Source organism: Lissotriton vulgaris, chromosome 11, assembly GCF_964263255.1.
Source record: "Lissotriton vulgaris chromosome 11, aLisVul1.2, whole genome shotgun sequence".
NCBI classification, from domain to species: domain Eukaryota; kingdom Metazoa; phylum Chordata; class Amphibia; order Caudata; family Salamandridae; genus Lissotriton; species Lissotriton vulgaris.
Genome location: NC_141699.1, coordinates 487522474 through 487542120, shown reverse-complemented (window position 1 = coordinate 487542120; position 19647 = coordinate 487522474). Strand labels below are relative to the sequence as shown.

The window sequence follows — 19647 nt, the reverse complement described above, 5'->3', positions numbered from 1 at the left end:
TATTAGTGTTGTTTTTCACCAGAGCTGGTGCAAATAGTGCTGTTCATCTCTAGACACATGTGTTTCTGGATTTTAGCCTTCATCAGTAGAGATCAGAAAAATAAATCGCATCAGTGGTTGCAGAGAATGATGCCACTGTCCTCTCAGGTCTCAGTACCTCTCACTGGAGCACAGGTGTATCTCCAAAAGTTTGTCAGCTCGCTGGCTCAAGGGAGCCTTTTTAAACAGCAGGAGGATGGGCGCACACTGCCTCCCATCACAGCATTGTTTGCCCCTTAGAATTATGGTAAATGCGGTACAATGTTTGTGTTCATCTGAATATTAGATGAGATTTTCACCAGAGTAGGTGCAGATAATGCTGTTAATCTCTAGAGACATGTGGCAGCATTCTCAGCAATCCCTGGTGTAATTTGTTTTTCTGATCCCTACTGATGAAGGCTAAAATCCAGAAACACAGATCTTGGAGACAGGAGGTACTGCAGCTCTCCTGATATTAGATCCCAGTCTGGTTGATACCGTATCACACACGCTGCACGAGAGTCTGTGGAGATGAGGGGTTGACCATAAGGCCGTACGATGTGTTGCTTCTTTTTTGCAGGGACTCACCTTCCAGGTGTGTCAAAAAAATACACTATTCTAAAGTGTTTAATCTGCAGCATGGTGTACCTCAGGGCTCCTCCTGGAGTTGAACCTTCTTTAAAATGTGTATGTTTCCCCTGGTCAAGATCATTGACTGTTATGGGTTCACAGTAATCACCAACGCTGATGATACTCAGCTGATTATTACTTTCTTCCAAGATTCCGCGATTATGGCTATTTCACTAGCATCATGTCTAGAGGAGATTGCTGGGTGGATGGAGCCAAATTTTGTTAAAGTTTTACTCGGGGAAGACAAAAATCTTAATCTTGAGTGAACAACAGACAAATAGCAGAGGCCTTTGCGTCCTACTACAAGTTACTCTACCAATCAGCGACAGCTAGATCAGAAGAAGAAAGTGGGGAGCTGCATAGAGACATTTCTCTGCCAACTCTTTCCAGAGAAGATTGAAACACACTAGACTGGAATCTGGTGAAGGAGGAAGTGGAGAGGGCCATTCACCACCTACAGCCCGGGAAGTTGGCTGGCCCCAATGGGCTACCTGCAGAACTCTTTAAATGTGTAGTAATAGGGGTGGAACAACGGATGCTTGATAAGTTCCAAACTGCATTGCAGGATGGGTGCCTACCCGAAGATCTGAGATTAGCCATGATCTCAGTTATTCCAAAGAAATACGGGGTAATACATGCCAAGGCGGCTAATCCACATACACCCGCCGCTCTAACGTCACTAGATACCAGAATGGCATTTGATAGCATTAAATGGCCCTATCATAATGCGGTATTGCTCAGAATGGGCCTTGGTCTGAACTTTTGCGCATGGGTTGGCCTTCTTTATAACAACCTGAAAGCCCGCTTGCGGGTAAATGGGTCAACTTCAAGGACGTTCGCACTTCACAGGGGCAAGCAACAGGGTTGCCCACTGTCCCCAATATTATTTGCACTCGCATTGGAACCACTAGTGGCATGGGTCCGAGGGGACCCCCTACTCTGGAGCATATATCTAGGGGCAGCTGGGAAGAGCATATTTCACTGTGCGCTGATGACGTATTGCTCTATGCACACAAACCATAACAAACGTTTCAGAGACTCATAAATATATTCTGGCTTTTTGGTTCCTACTCTGGATACCTGATAAATTGGGACAAATCTTGAATCTTTAATCTGTGGGCGATCTCGCACCACTCACAACCAACTGCGCTGCCCTAACACAGCATGACAAATTCAAAAATTTAGGTATATGGATCACAAAGACAGCTGAAGAATTCCTAAGCCTAAACGTAAATTCCCAACTGGCGAGGTTGTGTGACGACATAACCCACTGGCTACATTTACCGATCTCCCCCATGGGGAGAGCTGTACTGTTTAAAATTATGGCCCTACCGCATCTACTTTATGCTCTGCAGAACACACCATGCAAGATCCCAAACACCTTCTTTAGGGCCATCGAGGGGGAACAACGCAATCTTCTGTGGGAGGGTGAAAAACCATGCATATCACTGGGCAAATTACAGCACGGGTATATGAAGGAGGGCTAGCGGTCCCAGACATCCAGAGCTATTACCTAGCGTCCCAGCTTGTCAATGTCAATGGCTAGGTCTTTGCGCCCCAGGCTGATCCAGCATATAGAGTCGACAGGTACGCGATTGGGAGCGGAGGACACCTAGCAACCCTATACCGCAAGCGACAGGGGAAGCCTCTACCTGCCCCTACACAAGAGGTCGTAAGAGCGTGGCGAGTAACTACCAAGCTGCTGTGGTGGGACTCGAGACTGTCTCAGCAAACACCACTCTGAGAAAGTGACGTACTGGGTGATGTGGGGCGCCTACAGGGCTTTTGCAGATGGATCCTAATTGGCTTGGACACCCTTGGAGACTTATGGCGGGAGGAGTGCTCACCTTTAAGGAACCCCAGACTGAATACTGAATGGCCGACTCAGAACAATTCTGTTATTTACAACTGAGAAGCCCTATGGTGCTACATACCAGTAGGGGAAACTCTATCTGACTACTCCTCTCTGGAAGATCGATTGTTGCTCGATACTATAATAGACAAAGCGACATCCCTCAAACATACGAAGATAATGAAAAACCTTTCTGATCCCCTAGGCCCTTTGATAGCAGCCAAGGAGTCTAACTTGAGGCTACTGGAGGATGACGACTAGCAGGAAGCGATCCAGAGCCCCAGGGAGGTCGCCATACAGGCAAGATTTAGATTGATCCAGCTCAGAGTCGTGCACAGGTCATACACCCATCGAACGCTCCACCACAAACTAGCTTGGTTAGACTCAGATCACTGCATTAGGGGATGCGGAGAGGCAGGCACCTTCTTTCACATTATCTGGAGTACCTCAAAATTCAACACTACTGGAATCGGGTGTCAAGAGTAATGCTTGAAGTGCTAGGCATACACATACCCCCGGATGCTCACTGGCACTTACTGGGCATCACGGGGGAGGCCAGATGGCCCTCATACACGACAACTTGGCTCACACTGGCCTCAGGAGTGGCTAGGCACAACATAGCCAGGTTGTGCGGGGCGCAAAAACCACCAAAACTCTCTAGTTGGAAACAAGACTTGGACTGGTGCGGTTTGGCAGAAAAAGCTATATACCAAAGCAGAGGATGCCGCCAAAAATCGGATAAAGCATGAAGTCCATGGGAAAAATACAGATCTTAGACATGTAAGGATACAAACTCGAGGGAGGAAGAGCACAATAGTCACACAATACTACAAACATTGGGCATTATATGCTGATTTTGGTAACATAAACATCGATAGCCTCTTTTATGAGGACTCTTGCGATGCCAGAATGTCACTTTTTGTAAAGTTCCGTGGCGCAGGAGCCTGCTCGATATTTATCAGGCAGCACTAACCCACTTTTTTTGGCTTAATGTTGCCTGATGAATATCATTCCCTTTAACGCAGTTTTCTGCGTTAAAGAGGCGTGCAATGGGTGTTGCTGGGGTCGTTCCCAGCAAACATCCATTCCTTTTTTACACTGCCCCAGATTTATGAGGAATCGTAAATCTGAGACATGGCCAAAAATGTACTCCTCCCCATGAAAGGCGTTAGGAAGGCACGAGGAGAAATATATTTATTTCTCCTTGTTTTTCCTTTTCTATGCAGCACACATAGAAAGAGGAAAAAGCCTCTTGTGATTGTTTTGTGCAGGAAGGTTTCCCTTCCTGTACTAAAACATTCATCACCTCAACACAGGCACCCTTGTACCATAGTGCAAAGGCGCCTGCTTTGGCGCACGGCAGCCCATTGTGTGCCAGCAGAGGGGAAAAGGACAGGAATGTGCTGTATCTCATAGACGCGGTGCATTCCTGCCCTTTTCTTTTGCCAGAGGGCAGCGCAGCAGGACTGCTTGCGGCGCTGCTCTACGGCAAAAACGAATAAATGAGGCCAGAGTACACATGCAATTCTCCCTTTTAAGTGTAATTGAATATTTACAGCACCAAATAAAGGCCATGCCCAGAACATAGGCATTTACTGGGTGCGTTAAATAAATACTGCACCCTGTACATGCCCATTCATGCCCACCGTAATGAATTTTGAGATGCTTCTTTCCTCAAAGAATTAAAAGGTAATCAAAACACACTATACATCAGATATGTGTTTATTCGGGAAAGAAAGAGACATTTTGCATTCAAGTATGTGAAAGTGTTCACAGGTGATACACTATGTGTCCTCATAAAACAGAGGAGCACTCATAAGCACCTTTTCCATTTACAAAAAATATAACTGTAAAAAACAATTACATACACTGATTAGTGGCCTCCATGGAATCAGGAAAGGATTTTATTTCAATATCTCTGAGAATAAATGTCAATAACTTATGTCCTATTTTATACGACGATGATGCGGAAAAAATGTTGTGTTGTAGTTGTATGTAAACCATAAGGCACAGATGTAAATGGCATGCTTAAAATTTATAAGAACCATTTTTTGCAGAAAATGTTGGTAGAGCACAGGATTCTGTTCACAAAAATAGAACAACCACAGCTTAACGAAAATGTCAGTACAGCAAAGGATTCTGGTTCACAAAAAATAGAAGAACCACTGCTTACCGACAATTTCGGTAGAGAAAAGAATTCTGTTCGACTGTGAAAAGGATACCCTGAAAATTTTGGTAAGTGAACAAAAATACGTATTGTGCTTGTACCGTTGGCTATAGACTGTGTACATACAAGAAAACATAAAAAGTGCTATGAAAATAAACAGGTTAAGACTTGTGTCTTTAAATTTAGCACCATATAGAAGCCACACAAAATGGCAGAGGTAATACAGAGTAACAGTGTGGAATGGGTACAACACGATTCTCAACTTAAACTTAAGGAATACTTGTGAATTTCGTTTTTTGTTTTCTTGGAGGGGATGTTTCTACCTTTCTGGTGATGCTGCACTCCTTAATGCTGTTCATTTTCCCAAAGTGCATAAGTTATGCAATGCGGCCGCCACACATACCCCTATTTCTAATGTATTTCTGTCATATATGAGATATGAATAGGACTGTATTGCCATGTGTATGGGGTTTGCAACTTCTTGAGGTTGGGAACCTTCAAGCCCAGTCTTTAGAACTCCATCAGACCGGAGTATATTTTGTGGTTAAGTAAGATCATAGGTTGTGTGGGTGCAGTTAGGCGGAAAATGTTTTTAGACGTATCCGCATTTCACGACGGAAAGACAAGTGGGTGGATATGGTCAATAAAAGTGCAGGCATCAAGTGCCACGAAAAAGAATACAGTGTAGAAAAGAGGTCAAATGTTTGCTTCTTGGTGTCTGTGTTAGTAGAAGAAAGAAAAATATTCAGCGAATCTGAATATGCTTGAGAGCTGATGCACAATCATTATTAGTGAACATCAGTGGGACACCGAGGATCCTGCATAAGAGACCTGTTTCTGAACCATGACAATTGTCATGTTGCAAAGGCAATATGCCTAGAAAAAAGGAAGGTAACAAGGTACTACATTAAAAAATCTAATTGGAGGTAGCCAGAAATATTGACTCAATGGTCTGGAACTGTGTTTTAGTATTATTTCAGTTTAAAACAGATGCCGTGTCTCCACTAAACTCATAAATTGCATAAAGTGGGCATCGTTCCAGTGTTGTATATCAATTATCAATGCATGCTGTTCTCCAAAGAAGCTGAGTGGATTTAAAATTATCTTACAAACGTGTTTCTCAGACTGAAAAAACTTTGGTCGTTTTCATGGTCAACTCTGTCTCAGGTCACATTGCTGTGTGGACTTCGAAGGTAAAGAGTTCAATACTGTGAGGAAAGGCAGAGCTGAACAATATGAACAAGATTCATAAGAAGAATATGTTCACAGGGTGCTTGTGGTGGATCCTGTGTGCACAGTGGTAGCTTTAACGTGTAAGCGGGTCGTGCTCGCTAACAGGTCACATGATCTCGCAAATTGAGTCGCACTAGGTGTGGAATAGGGGGTCGTGGAGCATGTGGTGCAACAATGCAGAAGGTTTGGTGCTCAATGTAGGAGGACATGCACACACACCACATACAAGTGTGAAAGGAGTGATGCGATGAGCATAGAGAAAGGGCCTGCACTATTAATTATTTACAAGATGGCTTCATGCAAAGAAACAAATACGTTAAAATGAGGAGGTGACTTGTACTGCATAAAAATGTTTTAAAAGTAATGTAAAACATCATAAATAAATCTGTTTCCCTTTCGTATTCAGGGAAAGACATGGGCACAAAATCCACTGAGGACTTTCTGGTAGGCACAAAGCCAGTGGAAACTCAAATCTGAAACAATGTCCCCTTCATATCACAGATGGAAAATGCACAGTCTGGTGGGGATTTGAGGCCACTCGAATCATATTGAAGACTTGATGAAAAGTATTGCATCCTCATTTTACAGTTCCATTTTTATCCGTGTGCATTTGATCGAGGGGAAACCAACGGAAGGGCAGGTCTGCTTCATTAAATAGGGAATGGTGTGACTTGATGCTTTATCGGGTGGATAACTGGTTATTTACAAGTCCATTGAAATGTTCAAACTTGTCCTCGGTCTCCGCACTGAAAGAGCCACCTGAAAGAGACAAAGTAAGCTGGTCACCAAAGAGCCTAAAATGTGAGACTACATTAAAGGTTTAAATCAGCCATGGGTGTTATTTTGTTGGTAAAGTCTATTCATTGGTTTTATACTCGACTGCAGTTTCAAATACATTTCTGCTGCATTCAATGCACTAATTGATGATAATACCAGTAGTCACAATAAACAAATAAGCTGCAAAAGACTCACATTCGGGCGCCATTTGTTGGTTATAGGGTTATTCCTGTCCTCTGTGGAAAGTGAAGCATTTCCTACAGTTTGTAGTGGTGAATTAGGTAAATAGGAGTTATGTATAGCTACTAGAGTGAGTTCATACAAGTGGGAAAAGTGGGATAAGTAAACAGGATGGAGGAGGTTAGATTGTGTGAGGTTGCAAGCAGAGGTTACACAGAATGCAAAATTGTGATTTATGGGAGTGGGGTGAGTAAATAGGTTTAAAAAATGTTTGGTGTCTCAGGAAACGTTACTGAGAAAGAGAGTTTTCTATTTTTAAGGTGTGTGTATGGTTAGTTTACTGCAGTATAGTTGAGAGTAAGATGGCAGGCATCTGATAGGGGAGGGTACACTCAGAGGCTCTAAGGCAGGCAGAGAATGGAGTGCAAGGAGATTGTCATTCAATAGAAAGGTAGGAGAGAGGAAAATCTATTGCTATAAATTCAGTTCACTGTTATGGAGAGTTTTTTGAAATATTGAGGTAGGATACAATCTGGGGAAGTATAAAGAGAGAGTTGAAAAGAAAGGTTGAAACTTGAATTCTCTGGGCAGGTGATGATAAGTTTATCATCTTAGGTTGTTCCATTTGGGTGCTGATAGTGTTAATACAGTCTGTCCGTTTCTTTACTTAGATATTGAGCATTAAAATAAAATTGTTTGACTTTGTACTTGTTTTTTAAATATGGGCTACTGGGTGATGTGATATGATATGTCTAGGTAGTGAGTCATTTAGGTTTGTCTGGTGCGCTTTTTTTTTTAAGTGGACAATCCCTGGGATTCCTCGACTTTTTTGTCCAGCTCAAGTGCGTTTATTAGAAGAAAGTTTATATGGCTCTAAGGAAGTGAGAGAGCGCGTCAGATTGTGTCTGAATGTGTTGTTGGTGTAGGACTATGCTTTGGTGATGTGTTAAAATAGAGTTAAATTCTGATGAGAAGTTTGGGTGATTGGTATTGTTTTTCTTTCTTTTTAGTTTGTTAAACGTAGAAAGGGTATGAGTGATGCGTGATGAGGGGGTGTGGTGGTCTGGTTTTACTGCTTTGAAATGGGCAGTTGATGAGTCATTGATGGGCCGGTATGAAAGTTGTGGATGAGTGGGTTTGTGTATTGTTTAGATGTGCTGAGTGATTTAAGTGTTAGTTGAAGAAGGAAAGGAACTTATGAAGGTGGAGTTTGTGAGTCGTGAGGGTGGGAAGATCAGTGATCTATTTGGTGATGATGCTAGTTTTGGTGTTATATGAGAATTATTGTAGCATGGTGGTCTGTGTGGAATGTGTTTGAGTGGAAAATGATGTGTTTGGAAGGGAGGATCTATTAACAGTTGAGGTAGTATTGTATAATACATTTGTTAAATGATATGTTAATGGCAAGTGGAGGGAGGGATTAGATTAGTTAAGAGGAGAAGTTGTGAGTTGAGGTATGTTACGATAGGTAAGCTAGATATGGGGAAGTGTGGGTGTCAAGGGGTGGAGTTAGAATGCAGTATAGGAAGTAAGATTAGAGTGAGGGTATAGGAAGAGATAGAAGGTGGTACAAATAGACTGTGGTAGATGTGAATGGGAGGATGAACAGTGGAGGTGACAGATGTGTAGTAATGGTCTTGAAAAGGAGGTGTAAGTGGGTGAGGAAGCACTTACAGATTGCCATAGTTAGTAGGTGTTGCAGTGTAAGAGGAGAGAAGGTATGGGTGTGAATTTGTGTATAATGGATTAGGGGGAAGAGAAGGAGAGAAGTGGGATAGGGAGAATGTTAGTATGGATACATGTCTGATTAAAAAGTGAGGATGAGAAATTAGAGTGAGACGTTGAGATGTGTTGTAGGGTTGTGTAGTGGTTGTGAGGGAGGAATAGGGAGTGGGTTTTAATCCATGAGTAGACTATTTTATCTTTCAACTGGGGGAGGTATATCTCCATTCCTGTTTTTTAGCCGACTTTCTGGCCCTATACCCTTTCCAGGCACAAAGTGACAACAGCATCCTTCATCTGGATTCTCTAAGGCCTATGGTTAAATAACCCTAATAATCAGGGACTATGGGTACCATAGCACTAACCCTGACAGTTTAGCACAAACAAACAGGTTAAACTGCCTCTACACACTTAAACTAGGTTTAGTTTCCCGGCAGGGCCCCTGTTGGTGCATGGCCTCCAGTTGGAGGTTCAGGGGCCACCTATGGTAACCCCCTGTTGAGCCCTGCACCTTGTGGCAGGCACCAGGAGGTGCCTGATACATTGTGCAGGGATGAACTGCACCTTCCAATTCACAAAGGTAGCATGCATTACGGCCGGGTTAAGGCCATAATGCATGCTCCCATATGAAATATAGGAATGCGATGAACAGCGTTCGGTTGCATTCTAATGGGGCAGTCGGGACCGCAGACCAGTGTCGGTCAGTCTGATGACCGAATCTGTGTCGGGCAGAAGTGATTCCTCCCGACATCGTAATGGCCTCTATGTGTCCACAACATTTTCTGTTGAATTGATTGGAAATAAAAACAACTTTCTCCCCTCTAGGCTTCCATGCTGGTAAAAAGATCTATCAGATTGTGATGCTAAAGTAGGTCCAGAGTGTATCGGCCCAGCTCTTTTTATAAGCAAACTTAAAATGCTATCACATGCTTTAAAATACTTCTCTAAACAGCCCAAAAACGAGTGCTAAGCAGACCAACAAACATTTAACAGAAACAAAGCAGCCAGTATACTCTTGAGATAGGTTTGCAAGGCCTCATGTGGGGTGCTCAATACAATTTAGGAGGTCAAAGTATGCATATTAATCTTGAAAAAAAAAGTACTGAGATAGTCTGAATTGATAAAATTAAACTAATAAACAATTTTAAAAGTTTGTACAGCCAATAGTATGTTCACTTCATTGTCTCTTTTGATGGAAAGTAGCACTGGTGCATAAAAAAAAGACTGCCCAAGGGTCGAGGTATGGACGTCAATTGGGGGTCGCAAGAGTTCGCCACTGGGACCCCTAAGCAATCTGCTGTGACCCCAGGCACTTTGCCTGCCACCCCTGGCTCCCACCCATGCTTATCAGGACACATTTTTTGATTTATCAGGACACAAGTTAAAACAATGCATTGTGAAGGCATCTTATGCATCTATGCTGAAAAAATTAAGTGTTACGGAAGGGCAGAGGACATGCTGTCGCGATAACACTGAGATGTGTACTGGTAGCACCATGCACATGTACGCATGTGCATATATGAGCATGGCCAGCCGCGTCCACATTGGCCAGTGCAGCAGCTTCAGTCCTATGGGCAATCACTAAATTGAAGTCTGCACTGGGCCCTTTCTTGGGCTCTAGTCGAATTGCTGTTATCACTTGGGCAACGAGTATCGAGAGGATGTGGCGTATGTACCAGCCTGGCTCCGCAGTGTCGCCTTACCCCAGTGGCAGCACCACCGAAAATATGGTGTGGTGCTACTGTGCCAAACTCATGAAATACTGCCCCCCGGGTGCGCACCTCTTTCCCCGATCAGCGTCCACGAGCAGGAAAGGGAAGGACTTCCTTCCTGCTCAGTGGACACCAATGCACCCAATCCTGGAGCTGCTCTCATGCTGACAGCAGCTCCATGATTTGTAGGAGCAGGCTAACCCAGTGCTCATTTTGAGGCTGGGGGCCTGTGCCAGCAGTCCCCGGCTGTATTGCTGGGTTTACAGTGTACATGTTGGGCTGGCTATAGCAATAGAGCTGGCCAAACCAACATGTGCACTGCAGGGGCAGCTGTAATCCCACAATTGCAGGATTCAGCCCGCCCTCTGCCCTCACACTGCGGCGTTTATGTAAAATGGCACTGAGATGCCATTTTACATATTCGTGTGTGCCTGCTGCCCTCACTGCGGGCAGGGTGACGCACCTCCGCTCAAGCAGAGGAACTGCCCCAGACTTATGTCCTCTTCCCGCCTCTAATGCAGCACACAGGAAGGACCTGCGGCTGACACAGAGGTAAGACAGCAGGTGCTCAATTCTTTGACTGCTCTTACCTGAAAAGCCACGCATCGCCTACCACTTTTGCATTTTAAGGTGAATAACGTTTGTTTTCATGAAGGGTGCAATTTTTGATCATTTTATTTTGACAAACACCGGGAGCGTTAGAATTGTTTTAACAAACATAGGATAAAATGTTTAGTTTTCTTTGTCTAACTACTCTTAATTACATCTCTGTGAGAAGTATAAACGCTGACCTCTCAATGCGTTTTCATTATTGGTGTGATATTGAGCAGGAGGGAAATGAATTACCTTGACAAGTGTTCATATAGCTTTTGTCTAGCAGCTCCATTGTGTTAAACCCTTAAGGGCTTAGGGCGACCCTGGCCGTCCGACGTCACGGTGGGCGTGTGCGGGGGACAGCCGGGGCTGTCCGAACTACCCCATCTATAAAACAGCCGCACAGCGTGAAAATTCACGCAGCGCGGAACGGGTTATTGTGCTCATGAGTCCTATCGGGTGGGCCTCCGTGAATTAATGACTCCAACTTGTGTGGACAAGATCCTGTGGTAGCGCACACTTAAGAATTTGTTACAGAAATTAGGACTAGGTGCATACTGGAGTCAACCAGAAACCCTTAGTCAGATTAATAAATCCAGCGTCAAAGCTTTATACGGGGGCAATGCTGAGACTAATTTGATAATGAATTGTAAAGGATCGCTTTCGGCTGCTTTTATGAATTTTAAACCGGCATCGTCATTTGAGACTACGATAGTTAAAATTGTACTCCCGCTAGCAATGAAACTATACCTGCAGTTTAGGTATGGCCGCCTACCTGTAAATAATTTTAAAGCAAAATAGTGCACAGTAGGAGTCAGGGTTGAAGTAAACTTTGCCTGTTGCTAAGGGGGTACTTGAAAACAGCAGACAAATACATCTCATTTGATCGTATTCTGTACAGCCAAGTTCCTAATGGCTATGTAGATCAGGCATACCAAGTGTTCCCCTGATAGTTCCTAGCCTGTGCTGTACTGTATGGTTCCTGCTAAAGCTGTATTGTGGGCTTCATATTATTTTATGTGAACATTGTTCTTTTAATATCTCTCAAGATAGTTATTAAGTTTTATTGTTGTTTTTATAGTATTTTATGATGACGTTTCCCAGTACAAATAATGATGTAATTCTTATTGCTCTACTGTAATTAATTTTTCTGGTATAAAAAAATTATGTAATTCTTATTGCGCTATTGTGCTGCTACTGTGAAGGACCGTGAGGGAGTATCTTTAATGTTCTATGTCTTATTTGTAATCGTGTTGTAAGTGTCTTGTTTTATGGTGTACTTTTATGATCTATAGTGATCGAAAATAAAGTTCTCTGATTGATTGATTTATAGTCCATTGCCTATTTTATGACAATTTAGGAGACATTGTTTAAAGAGTGAAATCAAGCAATATACCCCTTTTGCGCAGCGAGAAGCTTAAGTGAAATCTCCTTCAAACAGCATTCTCACCCCTCAGGTGCCGACGGAAGACCACTAACTGATCGTAATAGAAACAACTGTGACATCCTGTTATTTATTGGACATTTCAATCCAGTCTGACTCTGAGGCAATTTTTTGCAAGGAAAGGTTGCCCACTTTTAGTTACCTTCAGGGCCGGACTAGGAACCAAAACCGGCCCTGGCAAAGTGCTTGGCCGCCCTCCACCTCCGGGGGGTGCCGCCGAGCTCTTTGCCAGGGCCGATTTTGCAGCTATAGGATTGCAATCAATACCCTGGCTTACATTTATACACAATCTTAAACCATCCTTTATTGTGAATAGCGCTCCTTTGTTAGCCAGCTATGGGTACGATACAGAAACGCCAGATCAAAAATACCTCATAAATACTACAGTGTACACTACAGCTTTCGGATGGGTGCTACCTCCTCCCCTTCTTCAGCCTAGGCCACGAATGCACTTCATCGGCAGGGGATATATGACTGGACATCATGAGAACACAACTTTGATAGCATTAGACTTTTCATTTACAGGCCATTGTTTTCAGGTGTGATTGTTCAATTAGATGAATTGAACTATCGGGACTACAAGTCCCAGCATGCATGCATGCATATACATGTATGCATAGGAGACTGAAGCAAGTCAATGGCAATATATGGTTTGATATCACCAGCCAATATGAGAATGCTGCAGAGTGGGTTTGTGGAAAGGGGATGCTTGGTTTTAGATTCCCATCTGTGATTTAAAGGAAAAGTGTCACTTCTTGTGAAGTCCTTGGAGTCCAAAGGTCACATAGTGTCACTTGCTGTGATGTCACCAGGTCAAAAGTCTTTTGAGGTCATTTCTGGTCACATCATTTGGGGTCAAAGGGGATGTGATGTCACGTCTGCTACTCCTGGCATTTGGATCAATCAACAGTCATGGGCCCAGTATGTCTCTGTGCAGAGAGTAGGCTGAGGAGGAGAGTGGCTTAAACTGTTTAGAAAGTTACAAGAAGGCAAACTTCAAAGTGAGAAAGAGAAGAAGCGAGGAGCTGGTGTGCCAGAGAAGAAAATGGACAAGCCATAGCACCCACGGTAATGGAGGAGGGTTTGGTATGTAAATTATGCCTCTAGATCTTAAGAATTATGGCCCATACTTACTATGATGTTGCATTGGGTTATGTCACTTTTGTGGTGCAGCCCGTTGTACAAACCTTTTTGCCATTTACTAAAGAATGGGATGGTTTAGTAAATAAAAAGTAAAGCAACGCAGCACACAGCACTGCCTTATGCTACTTTACATCAGGTAGGCTTTACGTGGCTGAGGCAAAGGCATTTCCATGCATCCAAGCATGTATTTCGATGCAAAACCAGATTTACAACCACTTGTGAACCTAGATTTATGCCAATTAGGATAAATATCTTTATTTCTCCTTGTTACTTTCCCTTTCCATATATGCTTTATTCTGCAGCACACGTAGAAGGAGGAATATACCTCTATGGATTGTTTTGTGCTGGAAAGTATCCCTGCCCAAAAGGGATCCTGCTTGTAATTTAGGCATCCTTGCAACATGGTGCAAGGGTGTCTGTGTTGGCGCGCCATACAGCACACAGTGTGCCCTTAATGCAAGAGAGCAGAAGTGCGTCATGTCTTAGTAGATACAGCTCACTTCTGTTCTCTGTCCTTCAAGCAGCACAGTGCAGCGCAGCCAGTTGCTTTGCTGCGTTGTATGAAGGAAAAGTAAATCTGGCCCTATGAATATTTCTCCTGGTGTGAATGAGTGTCTCACGTGCTATCCTGATGAACTTGCCTCTTAAAGTTTGCATTGCCATAGTGGTAGTACTGGTAGTGTTATGCACACTATGCTGCAACATATTTTCATTTGCCCGTCATGGACCGTGTTTAGCTTGTTGTGCTGCAAGGAAGATTTCACGAAGAAAAGATGCTGTTCTCCAATAATTCAATAAATTAGTTACTTTCTGTTACCATAATTCATGGATGCTGCACTACCACCTTTCCCACATTGTGGCTTTGAATAGCACAAATTTAAGGAATCCTTGCACCTCAGCATGGACAGGGATGTCTCAGCAAAATCAGCTTTCTGTGCTGAGATTGTGCTATCCTTCTTGATGGCATGACATCAGGTTATAGACCATGCCTAAGTACTCTAGAGCATGGGTACTCACAAACATTTCCCCAGGGACCAAGAGGTTTGGTCTTTGGTGTGCCCGAGGGCTGCACTGACGCTAGCAGTGGGTGTAAGTTGGTGTAGGGGAAGCAAAGCATGTATATTTAGAGGCTGAACTCAAATGCGCAATGTGACACCAGAAAACCCGGGATTAATCCCAGCTTCTCCACTTGACCAAATTGTGTGACCCTGGGCAATTGTTTGATTTCAATTTCACTCCTTATTCTTTCATTATCACATATGAGAGGAACTCATATTCATGACTCCGAGATGAGTGTTGTTCAAAACCATCTCCTGTGGTTGGATGTAATCACTAATGGCATTGTTGTCGGGGTGGAAGCATGAACGTTTCTAAATTTATGTTTGAAAACCATCACTTTAAGAAAGTACTTCTGAATGCACTGCTATAATTTGATTTACTAAGGTGAAATGGTTCTACAGGTCAAAGGAATATACTTTTTTAATTTTAAAAAAGGCCATCGTATTTTTTCATACTTTGCTGTCTTTAAAAATGAAGGTGTTCCTATAATTAAGAGCCTAGTTACTTCCTTTCCCTAACTGCAATTGACCTTTACATAAGTGCTTTCTGTATATTTAACATTTTCATTCATGTTAGTGCTGAGTCGAGTGAACAGCACCCAGTACTGCTGCTGCCCAGGGGCCGCATGTAAAAGTCAGGAGGGCCCAATGCGGCCCCCGGGCCGTACTTTGAGTATCACTGCACCCGCGTAGCTAGGGGGGGGCGAGGGGGGCGGTCCGCCCCAGGCGGCACTGTTTTTGGGGCGGCCACGGCCGCGCTACTCTGGTGCAATATCTGTAAGCGGCCGCGGGAGTAAAAAGAAGTGCATCTCGGCGTTGCGCGCGTGAGAAATATGACTAAAGGTGAGGCAGCGGCCTATCACTCTTAGTCACAAGTCTCGCGCGTGCAACGTAAGGACGCAGTGACGCACTTCTTTTTACTCCCGCGGCCGCCATCCAATAGCCCTTACAGGGAGATAGGCCGCAGCCTCACACTATCCTAGAGTCAACTCGGTGTCACAGCATCATGAATCATGAGAGGCCTGGCTGCGGTAGCTGTCGGCTGTGGATCACGGCAGTCGTCGCCCTGCTCGCTTAATGTTGGGCCATAGCTGAGTTCCGCTGCTATCAGGGCTACCTGTGGCCAGGAGATACACTGTGAAAATCCAAGGCGGCAGAGACCCAGCCCCGGGAGGCCTGAGGAGAGTGCGGGTTCATTGCAGCAGGTGACATGTTGCACCGACCAGCACTCCTGAACACAGTCGGACCCCGAGGAGTGACTGAGACAGGGCAATGGGATTGTAAACGAGGGGCTGGCTGCCAGTTACATGCTTCACTGGCCTAATCCATGTGCAGACGGCGGACAGACAGCCCGTGAAACCTTCCAAGGAACCATCACGGAAGGCGGTGGCTTGTGTGCACAGGGATGCCTTGCATGTGGACTCTCTGGTTCCTTGTACTCCGTATCAAATTCCCGGAATAGTGAAGAGAGTCCCCAGACATTTTACCATCACCGTCTGTTTGGTGATATCTAACAACCATAGGGCTCCTGTGTCGGCTCTGTTAGACTCCGGGGCTACGGGGAACTTTATGGATATTAAGTTAGCCGAGAGGATCGGAGTTCCCTGGGTTTACAAGGAACAACCAGAACCGGTACGGGCCATCGATGGTACTGAATTGTCATCTGGTACCATCACACGTCAGACCGAACCTCTATGTATGATAGGTGATAATGGTCACTCGGAGGAAATAGGTTTTGATTTGATCGATGCCCCTTCTTTCGGAGTCGTTTTGGGAGTACCATGGTTGCAGACACACAACCCCAAGATAGATTGGATAAGGAGAACAGTGACCCTAGACTCCGTTCATTGTTTGCAGGATTGTTACAAGGTCGCCACTGATTGGATTACCCCTTTGACTTGTGCTGCGAGTTCTGGAGGAACGGGGGAAGCTCTGGGGGTCCCTGAATCTTGTTCTGTTTATAGCGATGTATTTGACAAAGGGAAGGCTAGGGAACTCCCCCCGCATCGCTCATTTGACTGTCGGATTGACCTGATGCCCGGGGCTACATTGCCTTGTAGTCGAGTTTATGCCTTGTCGGGCCCTGAGGAACAGCATTTGAAGGAGTATATCGAAGAGATGTTGGAGAAAGGGTTCATTCGTCCCTCCTCCTCGCCAGTGTCATCGGCTATCTTCTTTATTCCGAAGAAGGAAGGTGGACTTGGGCATGTGTAGACTATAGAGCGCTCAATAAGGGTACGATTAAGAACAAATACCCTCTTCCCTTGATACCTGTGTTGCTTGATCAACTGAAGCATGCGACGGTTTTCACTAAGTTAGATCTAAGGGGTGCTTACCATCTCATCCGTGTCCGTGAAGGCGATGAATGGAAAACTGCCTTCCGGACCAAATTCGGCCTGTATGAATATTGTGTTATGCCGTTTGGGCTATGTAACGCGCCGGCTGCTTTTCAGTTTTTCATCAACGAGGTATTGAGGGAATATTTGGATTTGAGCGTCATAGTCTACATATCCTTGTGTTTTCTACCACTGTTGAGGAACACGAAGTCCATGTAGGACAGGTTTTGCAGCATCTGAAGGAACATCAGTTGTATGTTCGACTTGAAAAGTGTAGCTTCCATACGTCTAAAGTGGAGTTTTTGGGATTTGTGATTTCCGAACGGGGGATCATGATGGATCCCAAGAAAACAGAAGCTATCACTTCTTGGCCGTCACCCACTTGTGTAAGAGATATTCAAGTCCTCCTTGGGTTCGCCAATTTCTATCGGCGGTTTATTTCGCATTTCTCTGAAATTGTGGCTCCAATGACGGTGTTGTTACGCAAGGGGGTGCCTTTTGTTTGGTCAGACCATGCTCAGTCATCCCTAGATTTATTGATTGAAAGGTTCACGACAGCTCCTGTTTTGGTTCATCCTGACCCTATATTGCCTTTTTTTGTGGAAGCGGATGCTTCATTGTGTGCAGTAGGGGGGGTGTTGTCCCAGAGAGATGCGGAGAATGGATATATGCATCCGATTGCCTTTTTCTCTAAAACCTTGCTGCCCGCTGAGAGGAATTACACCGTTGCGGAGCGTGAATTGTTGGCCATTAAATTATCCTTTGAAGAGTGGCGCCATCATTTGTGGGCTGCTCGGCATCCGATAACTATCTTTACTGACCATAAGAACCTGGAGTTCTTCCGGTCAGCACGAGCTTTAACCCCTCGACAGATGAGGTGGGTCTCATTCTTTAATGAGTATGATTTTATCATTACTTATAGGCCCGCGGTACAACAGTTAAAATCGGATGCTTTGTCCCGTATCCATGTGAAACACACTAACCTGACAGTTGAGAAAGAGAGGTGTTCCTTCATAGCTCCTGAAAGAATAGTGGGCAGCATTTCCATTGATGACTTTAATGATTTGGTTCGGGTAGAACTGGCAAAGATTGATCTTACACCCTGGTTGACACAACCTTTGTTTTCCTTAAGAACTGGATTGCTGTATCGTGAGGATAAACTGTTTATTCCCCCTGATCTCTGAGATATGGTAATGGAATGGTGTCATTCCTCTTCTCTTGCTGGGCATCCTGGTTCCACCAAAACCATGGAATTTTGTTTGCGGTGGTTCTGGTGGGAGTCAGTGTTGAGAGACGTGCAGTCGTACGTGAAGGCTTGTCCGGTGTGTGCTGTGAATAAACCTACCCATGCCAAACCCTCAGGATTGTTGCATCCTCTACCGGTCCCCAAGGCTCCCTGGCAAACAATAAGTATGGATTTTGTGACGGACTTACCTCTGGAGTCTGGTTTTACGGTCATTTTAGTTGTGGTTGATTCCTTCACTAAGATGGCACATTTCAAACCCTTGGCTAAGTTGCCTACTGCAGGGGAATTGGCCACCATCTTCTTGTCTTCAGTGGTACGCTTGCATGGATTGCCTCTGTCCATTGTCTCTGATAGAGGGGCTCAATTTATCTCTCATTTTTGGAAGGAATTGTGTGCCGCTTTGAAAATGAATCTATGTCTGTCCTCCGCTTATCATCCTCAGTCGGATGGTCAGACGGAGTGCACTAATCAGACCATGGAGCAGTATCTGAGGTGTCTGGGAACATCATTGGCTTGTAATTGGGTTGTGGCTCTTCCGCTTGCTGAATTCGCCTATAACAACAGTGTGCATTCAGCAGTAGGAATGACCCCCTTCTTTTGTTCCATGGGGTTCCACCCTCGAGCGATCCCCTTTCAGCCTTCTGGCCAGGTGCCTGCTGTGACTGCCTTAGGTCTCTCTTTGGTTCAGATTTGGAATACGGCGGTGGAACATCTAGAAAAGGCCAAGGTGGACATGAAGAAGCAGGCAGATAAACATAGGGCCCCTGCTCCTTCCTATCGGGTGGGGGATAAGGTGTGGCTTTCCACGAAGAACTTAAGAATAGGGGGGTCCCGTAAATTACAGCCTAGGTTTGTGGGTCGTTTTCCTGTACTCAAGGTAGTCGACCCTGTGGCAATGAAGTTGGGGTTACCTGATGAGTATGGGATCCATCCTGTTTTTCACACCTCCCTTCTGAAACCCTATGTCGTTACCACTCAGGTTTTGCCTCCACCTCCCCGTGTGATGATTGGAGAGGAAGAAGAGTTTGAGGTTAGTGCCATCTTGGACTCCAGGAGAAGGAATGGGAAGCTCATGTATCTAATAGACTGGAAGGGATATCCCCCTGAGGATCGTACATGGGAGGCAGCGAGTGGGGTTCATGCTCCTAGATTAGTGAGGCTTTTTCATTTACGCCACCCTTCTAAGCCCCGTCCGGTTGGGAGGCCTTTGAGGGGAGGTACTGTTGGGAATTAGAATGAGTTGCGGATAGTCCTCTCTCTTTGCACATGATTTTGAAAACCCTCCCTCCCCTCTTGACCCATGTGATCGCATTTAATGACCTGACGCCGGGTAGTCGGTGCTTGGTTTACTCTCGGTCACGTTATCTATCAGTGGACCGTGCTCTTGGGAATTTTGCTGAGTTCGTGTTTGTTCTACCTGGGACAGAATCGAGAGCCAGAGCGAGGCTTCGTTTTGACTTTCAAAGTACTTTTTCCTGAAGCGGGAATCGGATTACCGACGTGGGCGATTGAACTCTGCAAGTGAAGTAACTTGC

The 19647-nt window shown here is 44.7% G+C and overlaps 1 protein-coding gene across 1 annotated transcript in view; it reads right to left on the bottom strand.

The window, feature by feature from the left end:
- Positions 1-4206: 4206 nt before the first annotated feature.
- LOXL2 (lysyl oxidase like 2) overlaps positions 4207-19647 on the bottom strand; it is a 445269-nt gene continuing 429828 nt past the window's right edge. Inside the window, exon 14 of the mRNA XM_086943561.1 lies at positions 4207-6659. Coding sequence (XP_086799687.1) covers positions 6580-6659 — 80 coding nt within the window. The 3' untranslated portion in view covers positions 4207-6579. The remainder of the gene's footprint in view (positions 6660-19647) is intronic.